The sequence below is a fragment of the Zosterops lateralis genome (genome assembly GCF_965231275.1).
Source record: "Zosterops lateralis genome assembly, chromosome: 30".
Classification (NCBI taxonomy): domain Eukaryota; kingdom Metazoa; phylum Chordata; class Aves; order Passeriformes; family Zosteropidae; genus Zosterops; species Zosterops lateralis.
Window position 1 is genome coordinate 2,452,457 of NC_139790.1, and position 17,862 is coordinate 2,470,318.

Here is a 17,862-nt window from a genome sequence, read left to right on the forward strand (position 1 = left end):
TCCCGGCTCTGTCCCGGGCCATTCCCGGCTCTGTCCCGGCTCTGTCCGATCTCTCTCCGCTCCGCCGTGTCCCGGGGCCGGGCGGGGCCGTGAGGGGAGAGCCGCCGCCTCCTCCTCTCCTTCCTCCTCCTTCTCTCCTTGTCTCTCCTCCTCCCGTTCTCTCTCTCTCCTCCCCCGTTCTCTCCTCCCCCGTTCTCTCCGCTCCGTGCCCTGCCCCGGGCTGGCCGGGGCGCTGCGGGCTGGGCGTGTCCGGGCCGTGTGTGGAGCGGGTTCAGAGGCCGGGGCGGGTCGGGCCCGAGCGGGACATGGCGGGGCTGCCCGGGGCGCCCGGCCCGCGCCTCCAGCACCGGGGGGCTGAGCCGGCCGGGGAGCGCCGCTGAGCCCCCCCGGGACCCCTGAGCCCCCCGGGACCCCTGAGCCCCCCCGGACCACCGAGCGTCCCCGGGACCACCGAGCCTTCCCGGGACCCCCGAGCTGTTCTGGGACCTCTGAACTGTTCTGGGACCCCCGAGCGTCCCCGGGACCCCCGAGCTGCCGGCATGGCCCGCTGGATCCCCACCAAGCGCGAGAAGTACGGGGTCGGTGAGTGAGTGAATGAACCCGCCGGGATTCCTCTCCTCCTTCTCTTTCCCTTCTCCTTCTCCTTCTCCTTCTCCTTCTCCTTCTCCTTCTCCTTCTCCTTCTCCTTCTCCTTCTCTTTTTCTTCTCCTTCTCTTTCTCTTCTTCTCTTTTTCCTCTCCTTCTCTTTTTCTTCTCCTTCTCTTTTTCTTCTCCTTCTCTTTTTCTTCTCCTTCTCTTTCCCTTCTCCTTCTCTTTCCCTTCTCCTTCTCCTTCTCTTCTCCTTCTCTTCTCCTTCTCTTCTCCTTCTCTTTCCCTTCTCTTTCCCTTCTCTTTCCCTTCTCTTTCCCTTCTCTTTCCCTTCTCCTTCTCTTTCCCTTCTCCTTCTCCTTCTCTTTCCCTTCTCTTTCCCTTCTCCTTCTCTCTCTCCTTCTCTTTCTCTTCTCCCTCTCCTTCTCCTCCAGTTCGGTGCAGTCTCCGCATCCCTTTCGGCCTCTCTCCCCTCCTTTTTTTGGGATCTTTCCCGTCCCATTTTGGGCTCTGTCCCAGCTCCCCAAATCCCCCAATTCACGGTTTCCCCATCACTCGGTATTGACTGTCCAGCTCTTCCAGGATACCTCAAACTTCAGGGCTGGATTTTATTATTTTGTCTCCCCGGCGTGTTTTACACTGAAAAAAAAAAAAAAAAAAAAAAAAAAAAAAGCTTTAGCACGGCAGGGAAAAAAAAAATCAAATAATCTGGTGTGGCTGGAAGGAGATGTGGTTGGAAAAGGATGAGCAGCGTGTCAAGGGAAAATTGCTCTGGGTGACGTGTTTGTCAAGGGTTGGAAATGTGGATTTGGGGTGAGGGATGGGGAAAACTTGCCTGGAAATGTCCCAGGACATGGATCAGCCCAGGACAGTGGAAATTGTCCCTGCCCAGGCCAGGAGTGAACCTGGATGAGCTTTAAGGTCCTTCCAGCCCAAACCCTGCAGTGATTCTGTGATTTGGACCTGGGGACAGTGGAAATTGTCCCTGCCCAGGCCAGGAGTGAACCTGGATGGGCTCTAAGGTCCTTCCAGCCCAAATGGTGATTCTGTGATTTGGACTGGGCTTGGATCAACTGGGGACAGTGGAAATTGTTCCTGTCCATGTCAGGAGTGAACCTGGATGGGCTCTAAGGTCCTTCCAGCCCAAATTGTGATTTTGTGATTTGGATCAACCTGGGACAGTGGAAGTTGTCCCTGCCCATGTCAGGAGTGAACCTGGATGGGCTTTAAGGTCCTTCCAGCCCAAACCCTGCAGTGATTCTGATTTGGACCTGGGGACAGTGGAAATTGTTCCTGCCCAGGCCAGGAGTGAACCTGGATGGGCTCTAAGGTCCTTCCAGCTCAAATTGTGATTTTGTGATTTGGACCTGGGGACAGTGGAAATTGTGCCAGGAGTGAACCTGGATGTGCTCTAAGGTCCTTCCAGCCCAAACCCTGATTCTGTGACTGTCACCGTGTCCCTCCTGGCCCTGGTTCTGTTCAAAGGGATTTTCTGGCTGCTCAGGAACAGGAACACAAACCCCTCTGTGTGTGGTGTCGCTGATAAAATCCCCCTTTGCTTGAGAGCCTGAAACCCACAGTCTTGAGGTCGGTGCTGAGCACTTGGCAGGAAGCCACTAAATGACACAGAAAGAGCTCTTGATAATTTATTTTACCACTTTTTTTTTTTTTTTTTTTTTTTTTTTTTTTTTTTTACTTCTGCTGCTCAGCAAGTGGACAACTCAACGTGAGAAAAAAAAAAAATAAATTGCTAATTTTGTGTTTGCACAACATTCATCACCCCCAGCTCCCCTTGGGGGTGAAAAAACCTCACCCTGCACGATTTTCACAGCAAATTCGAGCTGGGTGACCACTCAGAGAGGCTTTTTTTGCAAGGAGCTGCAGAAGAGACATTTTATTTTACACCACTCAAGGCTTATCTGGTTCCTCCAGGTAACTGGGCAGGGCGTGGATTTGCTGCCACCCTGAACTTTGTTTCTTCTTGTTTATCCTTGGAAGTGTGTGCACAACCCGGCTGTTGTTGGGAATTAATTAATTTCCCCAAAAGCAATTTATTTCCAAACTTTGGTGGCTAAAGTGAGATAACTCAATATCCTGCCGGGTTTTATTGGTTGTGTTATTGGAGTTTCCTGAGCTCACCTTTGAGTTGTTGAATGGCCTTGGGCACAGCAGATGAATCATGGGCACTCCTCTGGTTTCCTTTTTATATTTATTACCTTCCGGGGTGAGTTTTCCACAGGCAGCTGCTCCTTGTGACAGAAAATCTCCCAGGAAGGGACTGGCCTGTGAGTAAGAAGGGTGGAGAGGAAAAAAAAATGCTTCTTCCTAAGTATTTCCACCCAAAAAGTCTGTGTGGGATGCACCCTGTGACTCCTGGGTGAAAAAAGGGGATTTTTTTATTATTATTATTTTATTTTTTTTTTATTTCCTCAAGTGTCCTGCTGCAGTTTGATTTGCAGCCCAGGATTGATAAGGGTGATCACCAAGCAGTGATAGAATTATTTAGGTTTTTATCAGGCAGGGTTTGGTTCACTTGAGAGGTGATTTTGTCAGTTTGGTGTTTGCAGACTCTCAATGGGTTTTTATCTACGAGTGTGTCCCGTGCTCCAGGGCCCGGCTCTCAAGGGTTTGGGGTTATTTTGGAGGGGTTGGTGAGGGTTTTGGGAGGTTTTGGGATTGTACCAGAGGTGAAGTGGCTGCAAGGAGGGGAATGCCCCTGTTTGTGTGGGGTGGGGACAATCCCAGCCAGGCCTGAAGTGCAAAGACACAACTTGTGTTCAGAAAGAGAAAAAAAGACTGAAAACATCTCAGCAATCCACAGAAACATCTCCAGAGGGTGCCAGGATGGTGCCAGACCCTTCCCATCAAATAAAACACAACAAGTTCCAGCTCACCACGAGGGAGAAGTTCTGCCCTGGAGGTGGCAGAGCCCAGGGAGGACCTGGAATCTTCTTCATCCCAAACCCACCTGGATGATTCCTGTCTCCAGAGGTCCCTCCCACCCCTCTGTGTTCTGGGAATCTGCAGAAAAAACCCCAGAATGTGGCTGCTGGTTGGAACCTACTGTAGGATTTATTTAAAATGCCACCCTGGAAGTCCCAGCAGTGAAATGGGGGATTCCAGGAGGTCAGGAGTGGGATGGATTCAGTGTCACTGCTCTGATTCCTGCCCTTCAGGGCATCAAATAAAACACAACAAGTTCTGCCGTGGAGGCGGCAGAGCCCAGGGAGGACCTGGAATCTTCTTCATCCCAAACCCACCTGGATGATTCCTGTCTCCAGAGATCCCTCCCACCCCTCTGTGTTCTGGGAATCTGCAGAAAAAACCCCAAAATGTGGCTGCTGGTTGGAACCTACTGTAGGATTTATTTAAAATGCCACCCTGGAAGTCCCAGCAGTGAAATGGGGGATTCCAGGAGGTCAGGAGTGGGATGGATTCAGTGTCACTGCTCTGATTCCTGCCCTTCAGGGCATCAAATAAAACACAACAAGTTCTGCCATGGAGGTGGCAGAGCCCTGGAACAGCTCAGGGAGAGTCTGGAATCTTCATCCCAAACCCACCTGGATGATTCCTGTCTCCAGAGGTCCCTCCCACCCCTCAGTGTTCTGGGATTCTGCAGAATAACCCCCAAATTGTGGCTGCTGGTGATACCTGCTTTGGGATCATTTAATAGGATCAATAAATTATTTAAATAAATAGGATGTATTTAAAATGCCACCCTGGAAGTCCCAGCAGTGAAATGGGGGATTCCAGGAGGTCAGGAGTGGGATGGATTCAGTGTCACTGCTTTGATTCCTGCCCTTCAGGAGAGTTTCTAGCCCTGGGTTGTGTTTTACAGCTCCGTGGATTGTGAGTTCCAATGGATTTGTTTTATTTCTGGCTCAGGCTGGGGAGGGTTCCCATCCCCACACGTGGCCAGGGCTGAGTTTGGGGTGGTGTTTCTAGACAGGCAAAAAGAAGGACACTCACACAGTGTCAGAGCCAAAAAGGACATTTATTTTGGGATTTTGATTTATATAGTTTTTGGAGTTTGATCAGGGATTGGACAATGAGGCTGACACTTCTCCAACTCCACTGGTCAAACTAGAAATCCATCAATTGTCATTCATCCAGAGAGGAATGTACAGTTCACAAAACATGACTTTTGTTGACGTGAAAAAACACTTAAGAAACTCTTAACGAGGCTTTGGGGAGGGACAGGGACACCTCAGGGGCAGCATCTCCTCCTTGAGGCTCTAAAAGAGCATTTTTTGGGAGGTTGATGAGTTTTTTGGGGCCACACTGAACAAAGTGACCTGTGCTGGTCGTGTGTGTCTCTCAAAAAGGAGTTGTGAAATCATTTCACAAATATTCCTTCCAGGCAAAAAAACTCTGCTCTGAGGGAGAGAACACCTTAATGGATTCCAAAGGTTTTTAACTTTCATTATCTGTTTGTTGTAAAATTATTAACTTAGAGCATAAGGAACCAATCGTGTAATTCCTTTCTATTTCTGCTGGCAGTAACCTGGATTTGCTCTGATTTTAACTCAGGTGCTGCACCTGGGCTGGGAAATTGCTCTGGGTTGTAAAAAAACAATTCTGTCATTGCTCATCAGCTGCTCCTCACTTTGTGCACTGCTAATGGAGAGAGAGACCCTGGAGCCTGTGGAATCCTAAATTAGTCTGTAATAAATCCATGATAAACAAACAACCAGATCCCTTTTCCTGATTTTTTCAGCTCCAGAGCAATCCTGGAGTAGTTTTGGGGCCAGGGTGATTTCCAGGTGGCTGCAGTGATGATGAGAGAGAGAACCTGGAGCCTGTGGAATCCTAAATTAGTCTGTAATAAATTAGTCTGTAATAAATCCATGATAAACAAGCAACCAGATCCCTTTTTCCTGATATTTTCAGCTCCAGAGCAATCCAGGAGTGGTTCTGGGGCCAGAGTGGTTTCCAGGTGGCTGCAGTGATGATGAGAGGCAGAGAGCCTGGAGCCTGTGGCATCCTAAATTAGTCTGTAATAAATTATTCTGCAATAACTCCATTAAAAACAAGCAACCAGATCCCCTTTTTCTGATCCTTTCAGCTCCAGAGCAATCCTGGAGTGGTTTTGGGGCCAGGCTGGTTTCCAGGTGGCTGCAGTGATGATGGGTCAGGGCACAGCAGGTCCTTGTGGCACCTCTGACTCTGAACCAACAGGATGTGAAGTGTTTGTTCCTCCTCGTGCAGCCTGAGCTGAAAATGCACCGATTGTTCCGTGAGCACACAAATCTGAACTTCCACAAAGTCAGGAATTATTAACTCAGGTTCGGGTGGGAGAGCTCTGAGGTGTGAAAAGCAGAATAATTTGAATTTTGGTGAAGGTGGTGGTTTGCACCTGGAGGGCTGGGGGGGATTCCATTGCCCTGAGGGAACGGCTGGAGCTGTGCCAGGGGGTTTTAGGCTGGATTTTGGGAAAAGTTCTTCCCCTTGGGCACGGCCCTGAGGCTGCCAGAGCTCCAGGAGGGTTTGGAAAACACTCCCAGGGATGGGAACTTGGGGTGTCTGGAGGGATTTTGGGGTGTCTGTGCAGGGCTCCCAGAGTGGGAATTTGGGATGTCTGTGCAGGGCTCCCAGAGTGGGAATTTGGGGTGTTTGTGCAGGGATTTGGGGGTGTCTCTGCAGGGCTCCCAGGGTGGGAATTTGGGGTGTTTGTGCAGGGATTTGGGGGTGTCTCTGCAGGGCTCCCAGAGTGGGAATTTGGGGTGTCTGTGCAGGGCTCCCAGGGTAGGAATTTAGGGTGTTGGTGCAGGGATTTTGAGATTCCTGTGCAGGGCTCTCAGAGTGGGAATTTGGGGTGTCTGTGGAGGCAATTTGGGGTATCTGTGCAGGGCTCCCAGGGATGGGAATTTGAGGTGTCTGTGCAGGGCTCCCAGGGATGCCCAGAGTCGGAATTTGGGATGTCTGTGCAGGGCTCCCAGGGATGGGATTTTGGGGTGTCTGTGCAGGGATTTTGGGGTGTCTGTGCAGGGCTCCCAGGGATGGGATTTTGGGGTGTCTGTGCAGGGATTTTGGGGTGTCTGTGCAGGGCTGCCAGGGTGGGATTTTGGGGTGTCTGTGCAGGGCTCACAGGGTGGGAATTTGGGGTGTCTCTGCAGGGATTTTGGGGTGTCTGTGCAGGACTCCCAGGAGTGCCCAGGGTGGGATTTTGGGGTATCTGTGCAGGACTCCCAGGGATGGGAATTTGGGGTTTTTGTGCAGGGATTTTGGGGTGTCTGTGCAGGGATTTTGGGGTGTCTGTGCAGGCTCTGAGGTTGGATCAGCCATCCCAGTGAGTCTCTCCCAGCTCAGGACATTCCCTGAATTCTGGCCCCTCATTTTTGGGGCAGTGTGGCTGTCACACAGAGTTGGTGTGGTGGTGACCTGGGAATTGTCCCTGCCTGGTTCTGGTGGCCTCTCACACCCCTGGCCCCGTCCTGCCTGGCAGGACCAGAGCACTGGGCTGCTTTATTTGAAAATAAACCTCAAACTCTTCCCTCTGTGAGCTCCCACGTGGTGGGTGGCTCCAGTTTGCTCTGTCAGAGCTCAGGAATGGCAGAAATTCCTCAAACAGAGCAAAATAATCATCTCTGAGTGACTGAGGAGCTGCAGGACCAGCTTTGCTCACTTTGATGGTTTGGATTGTGGTGGCTCCTTGGAACAGAGGCTGGACAGGATGAAGAGAATAAAGTGGGGATTTATTAAAGGCTTTCAATATTTATTCAATATTTATTAAATCCTTTCAATACTTATTCAATATTCAATTTTCTTAAAGGCTTTCAATAGACACACCTTGGGCAGTCAGAGCCTCTGAGAGGACACCCAAGGTGGACAATGACCACAAGTTTTTCAATAGAATTAATTTTTTTTAAAAAACGATTTCAATACAATACAATTCAGACAATTGTATGAAATTATCAGCATTGTCCATTTACATATCAGGGGTTGATTCTCCAATTACAGCTTCAGGTAATGAAATAATTTCCCCCCCAGTTTGCTCCCCCTATAATTTATTTGTGTTTATTCTTTTTGGGGGCTGAGGCTGCAGAGTGTCCTTGAACTCCAGGCCCAGAGAGGAATTGTTTTGTCTGCCCAAATTGCAAGGACAGTGACAACTCTCCATGTGGAGTTCAGAGTTCTGCACTAAAGCAGTGCAGGATTTGGAAAATAGAAATGCTGACAGTGAAGGCATCCCCCAGAGGTGCTGGGCCATCCTCTCCTCCTCCCTGTCCCCACTCCAGGCACCTGCAGAGCTCTGCACACACAGTTTGGGATCGAAGCCCTCCGTGGTGCTGCAGCTCTGCATCCTGTGTCAAATCAGGGAAAATAATCCACCTTTGCCTCAACTTGCTCCTCACTTTTCCCCCACTTTTTCTGTTCTGACTTGGAGCTCAGGTCCTCTTTGGTGCCTCTGGTTCCTTGCAGGGGCTGCAGGAGGATGGAAAATCCAATCCCCCCATCCCTGCTGCAGGACTGAGCATCTTCCTTCCTGTGGGTGCAAAATCTCTGCTCATTCCTCCTGCTTTGTTATCATTTATGGGTGAAAAACTGTCTGATGGCAGTGCCAGCAGAATTCCTGATAGGGGAAAAGGCAAAACCTTGGAGAGTTGGTTCATTTCTGATCCTGTTTCCCAACTTTTATTGCTGCGTCTGCAGTGGATTCAGTGTGAAATTTGGCCATTTTTGCTTTTTGCTTCCAAAGCTCTTTCTATTTTTTATTTTTAATCCATATTAGCCAGGGCCTGTCTTCTCTTCTTTTTGGTGATTTCTACTCCATTGCTTCAGTCGTTCCCTGTGAAATTAATCCTGTGGACTTCAAAGGCGTCTCACTGCCCTGAACAGGATTTGTGAGTGTTTCCTTATCTCTGACTTTGAAAAAGAAATATTTCCCCAAGTGTTTTGTGGCTGCCTCAGTTGGTGGCTGACATCGCCCTGGTGCTCAGAAACTGGCCCAATTCTTAATTTTTAATAATTAAATCCCATCCAGAGCTGCTGGGTCCCTCTGGAGCTTGGGCTGAGCTCTGTCCTGCTGATTAATTGTGAGTTAATTGTTCTGAAGTGCCAAGAGATTATAGGGACCAATTTGTTGGGTGCTGAATTTCACAGCAATTCTTGATTATTCTGGTGGTTCTTTTCCTCTGGCATTCTGGTGTTTGCCGGCACAGCTGCAAACAGGAGTTATAGAGAGGAAAAGCAAAGTAAATACTCATGGGCTGAGAAAAAATTCAATGTATTGGTCGAGAAACAGTCACTGATAGGTGTGATATTATTTATTGTGCTCTGTAATCATCTTTATCATAATGTGTAATATTCTTTGTCATAATGTGTATTAATCTTCATCATTCAGCTGTTGAAAAATGCACACCCCCTTCTACCTGCAAACTTGAATTGAAAAATCTACATTTTTTTTGCTCTTCAGTTTATTTGACTGGCAGGACATTTCTCTCCATTATTGTTTTTAAAGGAAAACAACAACAACAACAACAACAAAATCCTATTTCTGCCAGGACATTAAAGACAAACCATGGCCAAGCTTCAAACCACATCAGCCCAAAGCCATAAATGCATTTTCTGAAATACATAAATCCACCTGAATCACAGCTGGGAGTTTGTACCAAGGGCTCCAAGACCTTCCCCTTCCCACCCAGGAGGGGATGGAGCAGCTCTGCCACAATCTGAAGGAATTTAGAGCTCAGAGTTTGGAGAAATTTGGGATTCTGCACCGAGGGAGTTTTTAGCTCCGCTGGTAAAAAAAAAATCTTTATTTTTTTATATATATATATTAATTATATATATTATTAAGCTTGGAGCTCTCTGGAGGATTACTGATGTGCAAAACTACAGGATTTTCAATCCTGGACCTGCAGCTTTGCTCACCCCAGGTGGGATTTGGGGCAGATTTCCCTTCCCTTGGTTCTCACTGACCCCACTCTGCAGGACAAACCCCATCAGAGAACTGGCCCTGCACAGACACTCACCCACAGCTCTCATCTCCAGAAAAAATGCCAATTCCAAAGTGTTTTTTCTCTTCCCATCTACCCCAGAAATGGGGGAACAGGATTAAAATAAGGAGCAGGAAATCTGTGCTGGGAATGGAAGGTGGGGAGAGTCTTACATTGGAAGCAAAAAACCAAACAAGAATATTAATATTGATCCCTTTGGTGCCAAGAGGAATGGAGAACAAACTGCTCCAAACTTTGCAGTGAGTTTTAATTAAACTCCCTGAGGTGCAGAATTAACCACTGAAGCCTTTCCTGCTTTTTTCCTTTACATCAAACTCCGTCTCTCTTGCAGCTTGAATCCCCCATGGCATTGCCAGAACAAGGAAATGCTGCAAGAACCAGGTGGAATAAGCTGAAAAAAAGCAAAAAAAATATATATATAAATAATTTCCAGAACCAGCTGCCTGTGACACTCTGAGACCTTTAGAGCTGGAGCCATAAATGGTTTTATTGCCCTGGAGGATCAAAGTTCCAGACTTCCCAAGAGCAGGAATTGTTATCTCACTGCACCTCGATGAACTTTTGGCACCTTCCAGGACCGGGGGCACTTGGATTGCACCAACACCTCCCAAAAATTCAGTGTCAGCAGGGAAAGAAATCCTCCCCAGTGTCTGTGACAAGGTGCCAGGCGTCATCAGAATTAATTTTTTAAATGCTGCTTCCCTCTCTGTGCCAGGGAGATCTCCCTGGGAGGAACAGCCTGTGCTGCACGCCAAAAAAATGACATTTTTTTATCATTTTAGCCGCTGCTCCAACTGAAACTCTGCAAACATCATCATTTTGTGAAGGAAACCAAGCGCTGCCAGCCCAAAAAGCTGTTTAGTAACTTGTATTTAAGGGCTGGTTTTATTAGCACAGGTTTGCTGGTAAATGCAGACAAAGCCATTGCAGGATTTCAGGATTTCAGCAGTTTAATGATCTGGACCTGAAATATCCCCTCAGCCCCAGCAGCAAAAGGGGAAAATGTGTTTGTGGTTTAAAGTTTGTGTCTTTAATGTCCTGGCAGAAATAGGAGGAATTTATTTTTATTTTTTTTTTTTTTTCTTAAAAGCAATAATTGAGAGAAATGTCCCACCAGACAAGTGCAAGCTGAAGAGCAGCTTTGTATCAGCACAGAAAATCTGAAATTCTCAGCTCCCAGGGCTCCAACAAGGGGACACTTCTGGTGGACAGTTGGAACTTCAAATATTTCATTCCTTGGACCCAAATGTTTCACTCCTTGGACCCCAAATGTTTTATTCCTTGGACCTGAAATGTTTCATTCCTTGGACCCCAAATGTTTTGTTCCTTGGACCTCAAATGTTTCACTCCTTGGACCCCAAATGTTTCTCTCCTTGGACCTCAAATGTTTTATTCCTTAGACCCCAAATGTTTCATTCCTTAGACCCCAAATGTTTTATTCCTTAGACCCCAAATGTTTCATTCCTTAGACCCCAAATGTTTTATTCCTTAGACCCCAAATGTTTCATTCCTTAGACCCCAAATCTTTCACTCCTTGGACCCCAAATGTTTCTCTCCTTGGACCCCAAATGTTTTATTCCTTGGACCTGAAATGTTTCATTCCTTGGACCCCAAATGTTTCATTCCTTGGACCCCAAAAGTTTCATTCCTTGGACCCCAAAAGTTTCATTCCTTGGACCCCAAATGTTTTATTCCTTGGACCTGAAATGTTTCATTCCTTGGACCCCAAATGTTTCATTCCTTGGACCCCAAAAGTTTTATTCCTTGGACCCCAAATGTTTCATTCCTTGTACCTCAAATATTTCACTCCTTGGACCTCAAGTGTTTCATTCCTTGGACCCCAAATGTTTCATTCCTTGGACCCCAAATGTTTCATTCCTTAGACCCCAAATGTTTCACTCCTTGGACCCCAAATGTTTTATTCCTTAGACCCCAAATGTTTCACTCCTTGGACCCCAAATGTTTTATTTCTTGGACTTCAAGTGTTTCATTCCTTGGACCCCAAATGTTTCATTCCTTGTACCTCAAATATTTCACTCCTTGGACCTCAAGTGTTTCATTCCTTGGACCCCAAATGTTTCATTCCTTGGCCCTTTCCTCTTCCCCCCTCCCTGGATCTGCAAACAGCAGAGTCCTCCCAGCTCTGGGCATTTCCAAATTTTCCTGCTCCTGCTTTGATGTTTTGCCCAGTGAGAACTGGGACAGTCGTTTCAAGCCAGTGGCAAATTCAATTAATTCTTTTGCAAGGTTAGAAAGGAGCTGAGCAGTGCAATTTGTGGAGTTGCTGGGGTCTTGCTTGTACAAATCTGCCTGAAAAATGTCATTGGAGAAGTTAATTTTTTTTATACTCCAAGTACAAATTGCACTTTTAGCTGGGAGGAGAAAAGGTAATTACAGAGAGACAGACTTGGTGAAATCCAGTCGCAGTTGTGTGGAAGTTATAAACAAACATTGCAACTTCACAGATTGTAAAAAATGGGAATAAAATCAGAAGTTGCTTTTGTGGAATTGGATTTCAGAGCCCTGGTAGGGGATGTGCTGTTATTAAATCAGAATTAGTGCCAGTGTGGGGTATAAACCCAGGCCTATTTGTCCAAAGGAACAAAGGAAAACCACAATATTTGAGGTGTTTTGGATTGCAGTGATGCCACCAGCCTGGGGTGGACACAAACCAGGTTCTGCCCCCTCGAAAACCAGTGGCAAAACCCGCCCCCCCAAAAAAAAAAAAAAAAAATTAAAAAAAAAATTCTGTGGTCATGTTGGAACCATTCCATGGGGTCAGGATGATTATTTCCAATGTTTGAATGTATTTTTTGGGGAGAATCCTGATCCTCCGGTCTGGCTGTCAGTGCTGGGATCCCAAAGAGGCAGAACAAAACTGCAACAACATCAACACTTTAACCCTGGCAGGGATCCCCAGCCCTGGAACTCTCTGCAGCCTTAAAACCTGTTTGATGCTTATGCTGAGCTTTATTATTTCTCTCTCTTTTTTTCATGTTTGGGCTCTGTTGGGCAGTGGGAGCAAAATCTGGGGCATTTCCCCAAACCCCAGCCTGGGGAATGGCAGGATCAGGGAAAATCAGGTTGGAGGAAACCTCCAGCATCATCTACCCCAACCTTTGCTGGCCAAAACCTTGAAGAATTTCACAAACAAGATGCATCAAACCTGATCAAGTTTACAGGAGTGGAGTGAGGAGAGGCCGGGCTGTTTTTCCAGCTGTGTCTCTGCAAAGGGGAACATTTCCTGCTGTTCCCAGGGGACTGGAATTGCAGGTCTGGCTGTTGTGGTTGAGTTTTTTAATTTTTTTATTTTTTATTTTTTTTTGTTCTGAAATCACAGCCTAGATCTGGTTGGGTGCTGTAAATTCAGGAGCAGGTTGGCTCCTCCAGTGGCAGCCCTGATTTATTTCTCTGGCTCCAGACAGGAGCTGAGACAGCTCATGTAGATTAATTCCTTATCTGAGCTTAAAACCCCCCCCGAGGGCCCTTCAGAGTGAAAATAAAGAAGGAAACGGAGAGGCCAGTGGAGAAAATGACACAGCAGAAGGTTTGTGTGTCAGTGTTCCTTGGGTGGAAAATAAACCAGAGTGTTTGTGAGGGTCAGAGCACGGGAGCAGATCAAGTTTGGCTCTTTCCACCCTGAGCACACTCAGAGAGAAAACAGTTTGTGCTGGGCTGAAATTAATGCTGGTGCCCAGAGCTGGGTGTGTTTGTGTCCTGTGAACAGCTCAGGTGTGCTCTGAGAACTGAATATTCTTGATTTTTACACAGACACTGAATATTCTGGATTTTTACACAGACACCACAGTGTAAACACTTTGGGGTTTTTTGGGGTTTTTTTGTCTGCTTGGGTTTTTTTTTTTTTTTTTTTTTTTTTATTATTATTTTGGGGTTTTTGTATTTTTATTGTTTTGTTGATGGGTTTTTTTTTTTTTGTTTTCCCCTTATTTGAGGGAAAGGTGACTTGGTGGGGATTCTGCAGACATGAAAATACAGATATTATTTCTTTTTCTCCCCCCTTTACAATCAGGATATTTTGTGCTTCAGCTGCTCTGTGTCGTCTCAGTTTGCCTGGTTTGGGATGTGAGAATCTCTAATTAAAATCCAGGGACTCATTTTCCCCTGTCCCAGAGCATTTCTGTGGAGCTCCCTGTGGGTTTGGGGTGTTTAAATCCACAAGAGACCATGGGATGATCCCTTGGGAAAGGCTCCCCATTCCCTTGGGCTGGGAGGTTGTTTTTCCTGCAGCAATCCAGGCTTTAGGAGATTAAACCATGGGGACCAGGCTGTGATATCCAGTCCCTGATGGGGGTCAGACAGGATTAGCCCAGAGAGGATGAGGAGGGCAGGGCTGAGACCCCTCCCTGCTCCCAGAGCTGGGATTACTTTTCCTCTGGGCTCTTTGGAGCTGCAGATCGGGTGATTTGCTGGTCCCACTCCAGGAAAATCCATCATTCAGAGGAAATCAGGGAAATATTTCAGATTTTAGTGGAGTGTGCATCCATTCCTTGTCCTTGGCAGGGCAGCATGGGACACCCTCATTTGGGTTTGGATTTTGGATGGTTGAGGTTGGAAATGTTGGAAATGAGGGTTGTGGCTCCTCCTGCTTCTCTCCTGGTTCCCCAAGGAAGGAGAAGATGCAAACCCCAACAGTTACAGCATCCAGATGGGAAAGGTCAGTCCCGTCCTCCTGCAGAGGCAGATGATGTCATTTCTCTGATGAGTTAATGCTCATTTCTTGAGATATCCCAGTTTAAAACTGGTGAGTGTGTTCATGGTGTGAGCTCATAGTCATAAACCCACAGAATTCCTGCACCAGGGAGTGCACGAGGGGCTGGAAAAGTCAAACCCACAGAATTCCTGGAGCAGGGAGTGCACGAGGGGCTGGAAAAGTCATAAACCCACAGAATTCCTGCACCAGGGAGGGCACGAGGGGCTGGAAAAGTCATAAACACACAGAATTCCTGGAGCAGGGAGTGCACGAGGGGCTGGAAAAGTCAAACCCACAGAATTCCTGGAGCAGGGAGTGCACGAGGGGCTGGAAAAGTCATAAACACACAGAATTCCAGGGAATTTAGGGTGGGAAAGGACCTTAAAGATCCTTCTCCTTCCCTGGGCAGGGACAGCCCACCTGCAGCTCTTCAGAGCTTGGACTCTGCTGTCCAATTAATTAATGATGGCTGTTAATGAGAGCATTTCCAGCTGTGCCATCCCATTCAATCTGGGTTACTGACATCCCAAAGGCTCAGCACCCACTGGGAACTTTTGGGATTGATCTGAATGGCATCAGCCACCATCCAGGAGTGGGAATTCTTTCATTACAGCCACTAAATCTCTTTATTTCCCAGTGCTGAACCATGAATTACTTTTTCTTTTTTTGAAGCAGAAGAAGTAGCCTGACATCTAAATCTTAATTATGCCATTCTCAGTTTGTCAGACACAAATTCCTGGGAAGTTACCAGCATGTTTCTGCTCCAAACATCAAAAAAGCCTTTGTTCCTCTGAAGAATTAATTCCTTGGGCAGTTCCTTGGTTTTCTTTAAACAAAGCCACTGGTTTAGTTTTGTATTTTGGGGCTGGATCTTGGCACTGGGGACCATCCCGGGCTCCTCCAGGCTGGGCTGTCCTGCAGAAAGAGCTCAAATCTCTCTGGTTTTGTGCAGAGGGGTTTGGCTGTGGGGCTGAGGGTTCCTCAATGGGATCCTTTGTTTTGGGGAGCAGCCCCAGGCTCTGCTGGCACAGGGAGGGAGGGCAGGGCCAGCAGGACTTGGCATTTGGACATTTGGACATTTGGACATTTGGACATTTGGACGGGGTCGTTGTTGTGTCTTTGTGCTGGGTGGGGCAGGGGGAGTGCAGAGATAAAGGATCCTGCAGGGGAATAATCCACATTTCTGGGTAGTCCTGGATCCTACAGGGGAATAATCCACAGTTCTGGGTATTCCCGGTTCCTGCAGGGGAATAATCCACAGTTCTGGGTAATCCTGGATCCTGCAGGGGAATAATCCACAGTTCTGGGTAATCATGGATCCTACAGGGGAATAATCCACAGTTCTGGGTAATCCTGGATCCTGCAGGGGAATAATCCACAGTTCTGGGTAATCATGGTTCCTGCAGGGGAATAATCCACAGTTCTGGATAGTCCTGGATCCTGCAGGGGAATAATCCACAGTTCTGGGTAATCATGGTTCCTGCAGGGGAATAATCCACAGTTCTGGGTAATCCTGGATCCTGCAGGGGAATAATCCACAGTTCTGGGTAATCCTGGATCCTGCAGGGGAATAATCCACAGTTCTGGGTAATCCTGGATCCTGCAGGGGAATAATAATCCACAGTTCTGGGTAATCCTGGATCGTGCAGGGGAATAATCCACAGTTCTGGGTAATCCTGGATCCTGCAGGGGAATAATCCACAGTTCTGGGTAATCCTGGATCCTGCAGGGGAATAATCCACATTTCTGGGTAATCCTGGATCCTGCAGGGGAATAATCCACAGTTCTGGGTAATCCTGGATCCTGCAGGGGAATAATCCACAGTTCTGGGTAATCCTGGATCCTGCAGGGGAATAATCCACAGTTCTGGGTAATCCTGGATCCTGCCAAACTGAGAATGGCATATTTAAGATTTAGATGTACTGAGGAAGGCATAATTAAGATTTAGATGTCAGGTTACATCTTCTGCATAAAAAAAAAAAGTAATTCATGCTTCAGCACTGGGAAATAAAGAGATTTAGTGGCTGTAATAAAAGAATTCCCACTCCTGGATGGTGGCTGATGCCATTCAGATCAATCCCAAAAGTTCCCAGTGGGTGCTGAGCCTTTGGGATGTCAGTAACCCAGATTGAATGGGATGGCACAGCTGGAAATGCTCTCATTAACAGCCATCATTAATTAATTGGACAGCAGAGTCCGAGCTCTGAGGAGCTGCAGGTGGGCTGTCCCTGCCCAGGGAAGGAGAAGGATCTTTAAGGTCCTTTTTTACCCCAAATTCCCTGGAATTCTGTGGATTTATGACTTTTCCAGCACCTCGTGCACTCCCTACTCCAGGAATCCTGTGTGTTTGACTTCTCCAGCACCTCCCTGCTCCAGGAATTCTGTGTGTTTCTGACTTCTCCAGCACCTCCCTGCTCCAGGAATTCTGTGGGTTTCTGACTTCTCCAGCACCTCCCTGCTCCAGGAATTCTGTGGGTTTGACTTTTCCAGCACCTCTCTGCTCCAGGAATTCTGTGTGTTTCTGACTTTTCCAGCACCTCCCTGCTCCAGGAATTCTGTGGGTTTCTGACTTCTCCAGCACCTCCCTGCTCCAGGAATTCTGTGGGTTTAACTTTTCCAGCACCTCCCTGCTCCAGGAATTCTGTGGGTTTAACTTTTCCAGCACCCCCCTGCTCCAGGAATTCTGTGTGTTCCTGACTTTTCCAGCACCTCCCTGCTCCAGGAATTCTGTGTGTTTCTGACTTTTCCAGCACCTCCCTGCTCCAGGAATTCTGTGGGTTTGACTTCTCCAGCACCTCCCTGCTCCAGGAATTCTGTGTGTTTCTGACTTTTCCAGCATCTCTCTGCTCCAGGAATTCTGTGGGTTTCTGACTTCTCCAGCACCTCCCTGCTCCAGGAATTCTGTGTGTTTCTGACTTCTCCAGCACCTCCCTGCTCCAGGAATTCTGTGGGTTTCTGACTTCTCCAGCACCTCCCTGCTCCAGGAATTCTGTGTGTTTCTGACTTCTCCAGCACCTCCCTGCTCCAGGAATTCTGTGTGTTCCTGACTTCTCCAGCACCTCCCTGCTCCAGGAATTCTGTGTGTTTCTGACTTTTCCAGCACCTCCCTGCTCCAGGAATTCTGTGTGTTTATGACTTTTCCAGCACCTCCCTGCTCCAGGAATTCTGTGTGTTTCTGACTTTTCCAGCACCTCCCTGCTCCAGGAATTCTGTGGGTTCCTGACTTCTCCAGCACCTCCCTGCTCCAGGAATTCTGTGGGTTTAACTTTTCCAGCACCTCCCTGCTCCAGGAATTCTGTGGGTTTGACTTCTCCAGCACCTCCCTGCTCCAGGAATTCTGTGGGTTTGACTTCTCCAGCACGTCCCTGGTGCAGGCTGAGCTCACACCATGAACACACTCACCAATTTTAAACTGATTTATCTCAATCCTCCCCAGGCCACCCCTCCAAGCCCTGGGGAACCCCAAACTCATCCAGGTTTCCCCTGCAGCTCCTGTTTGTGGGGTGACCTTGGAGCAGAGCATCCCTGGGTTTGTGCAATGCCCCCAGAGTTCCTCCTGCAGCCCCTCCAAGGGATCACCCTCTGCCCCAGAGCAGGAAAATT

At 47.7% G+C, this 17,862-nt stretch overlaps 1 protein-coding gene across 1 annotated transcript in view; it reads left to right on the top strand.

Annotated features, from left to right (window-relative positions):
• The first annotated feature begins 428 nt into the window (after positions 1-428).
• Positions 429-17,862, top strand: part of DOCK5 (dedicator of cytokinesis 5) — a 102,551-nt gene continuing 85,117 nt past the window's right edge. The window contains exon 1 of the mRNA XM_083880582.1: positions 429-582. Coding sequence (XP_083736708.1) covers positions 540-582 — 43 coding nt within the window. The 5' untranslated portion in view covers positions 429-539. The remainder of the gene's footprint in view (positions 583-17,862) is intronic.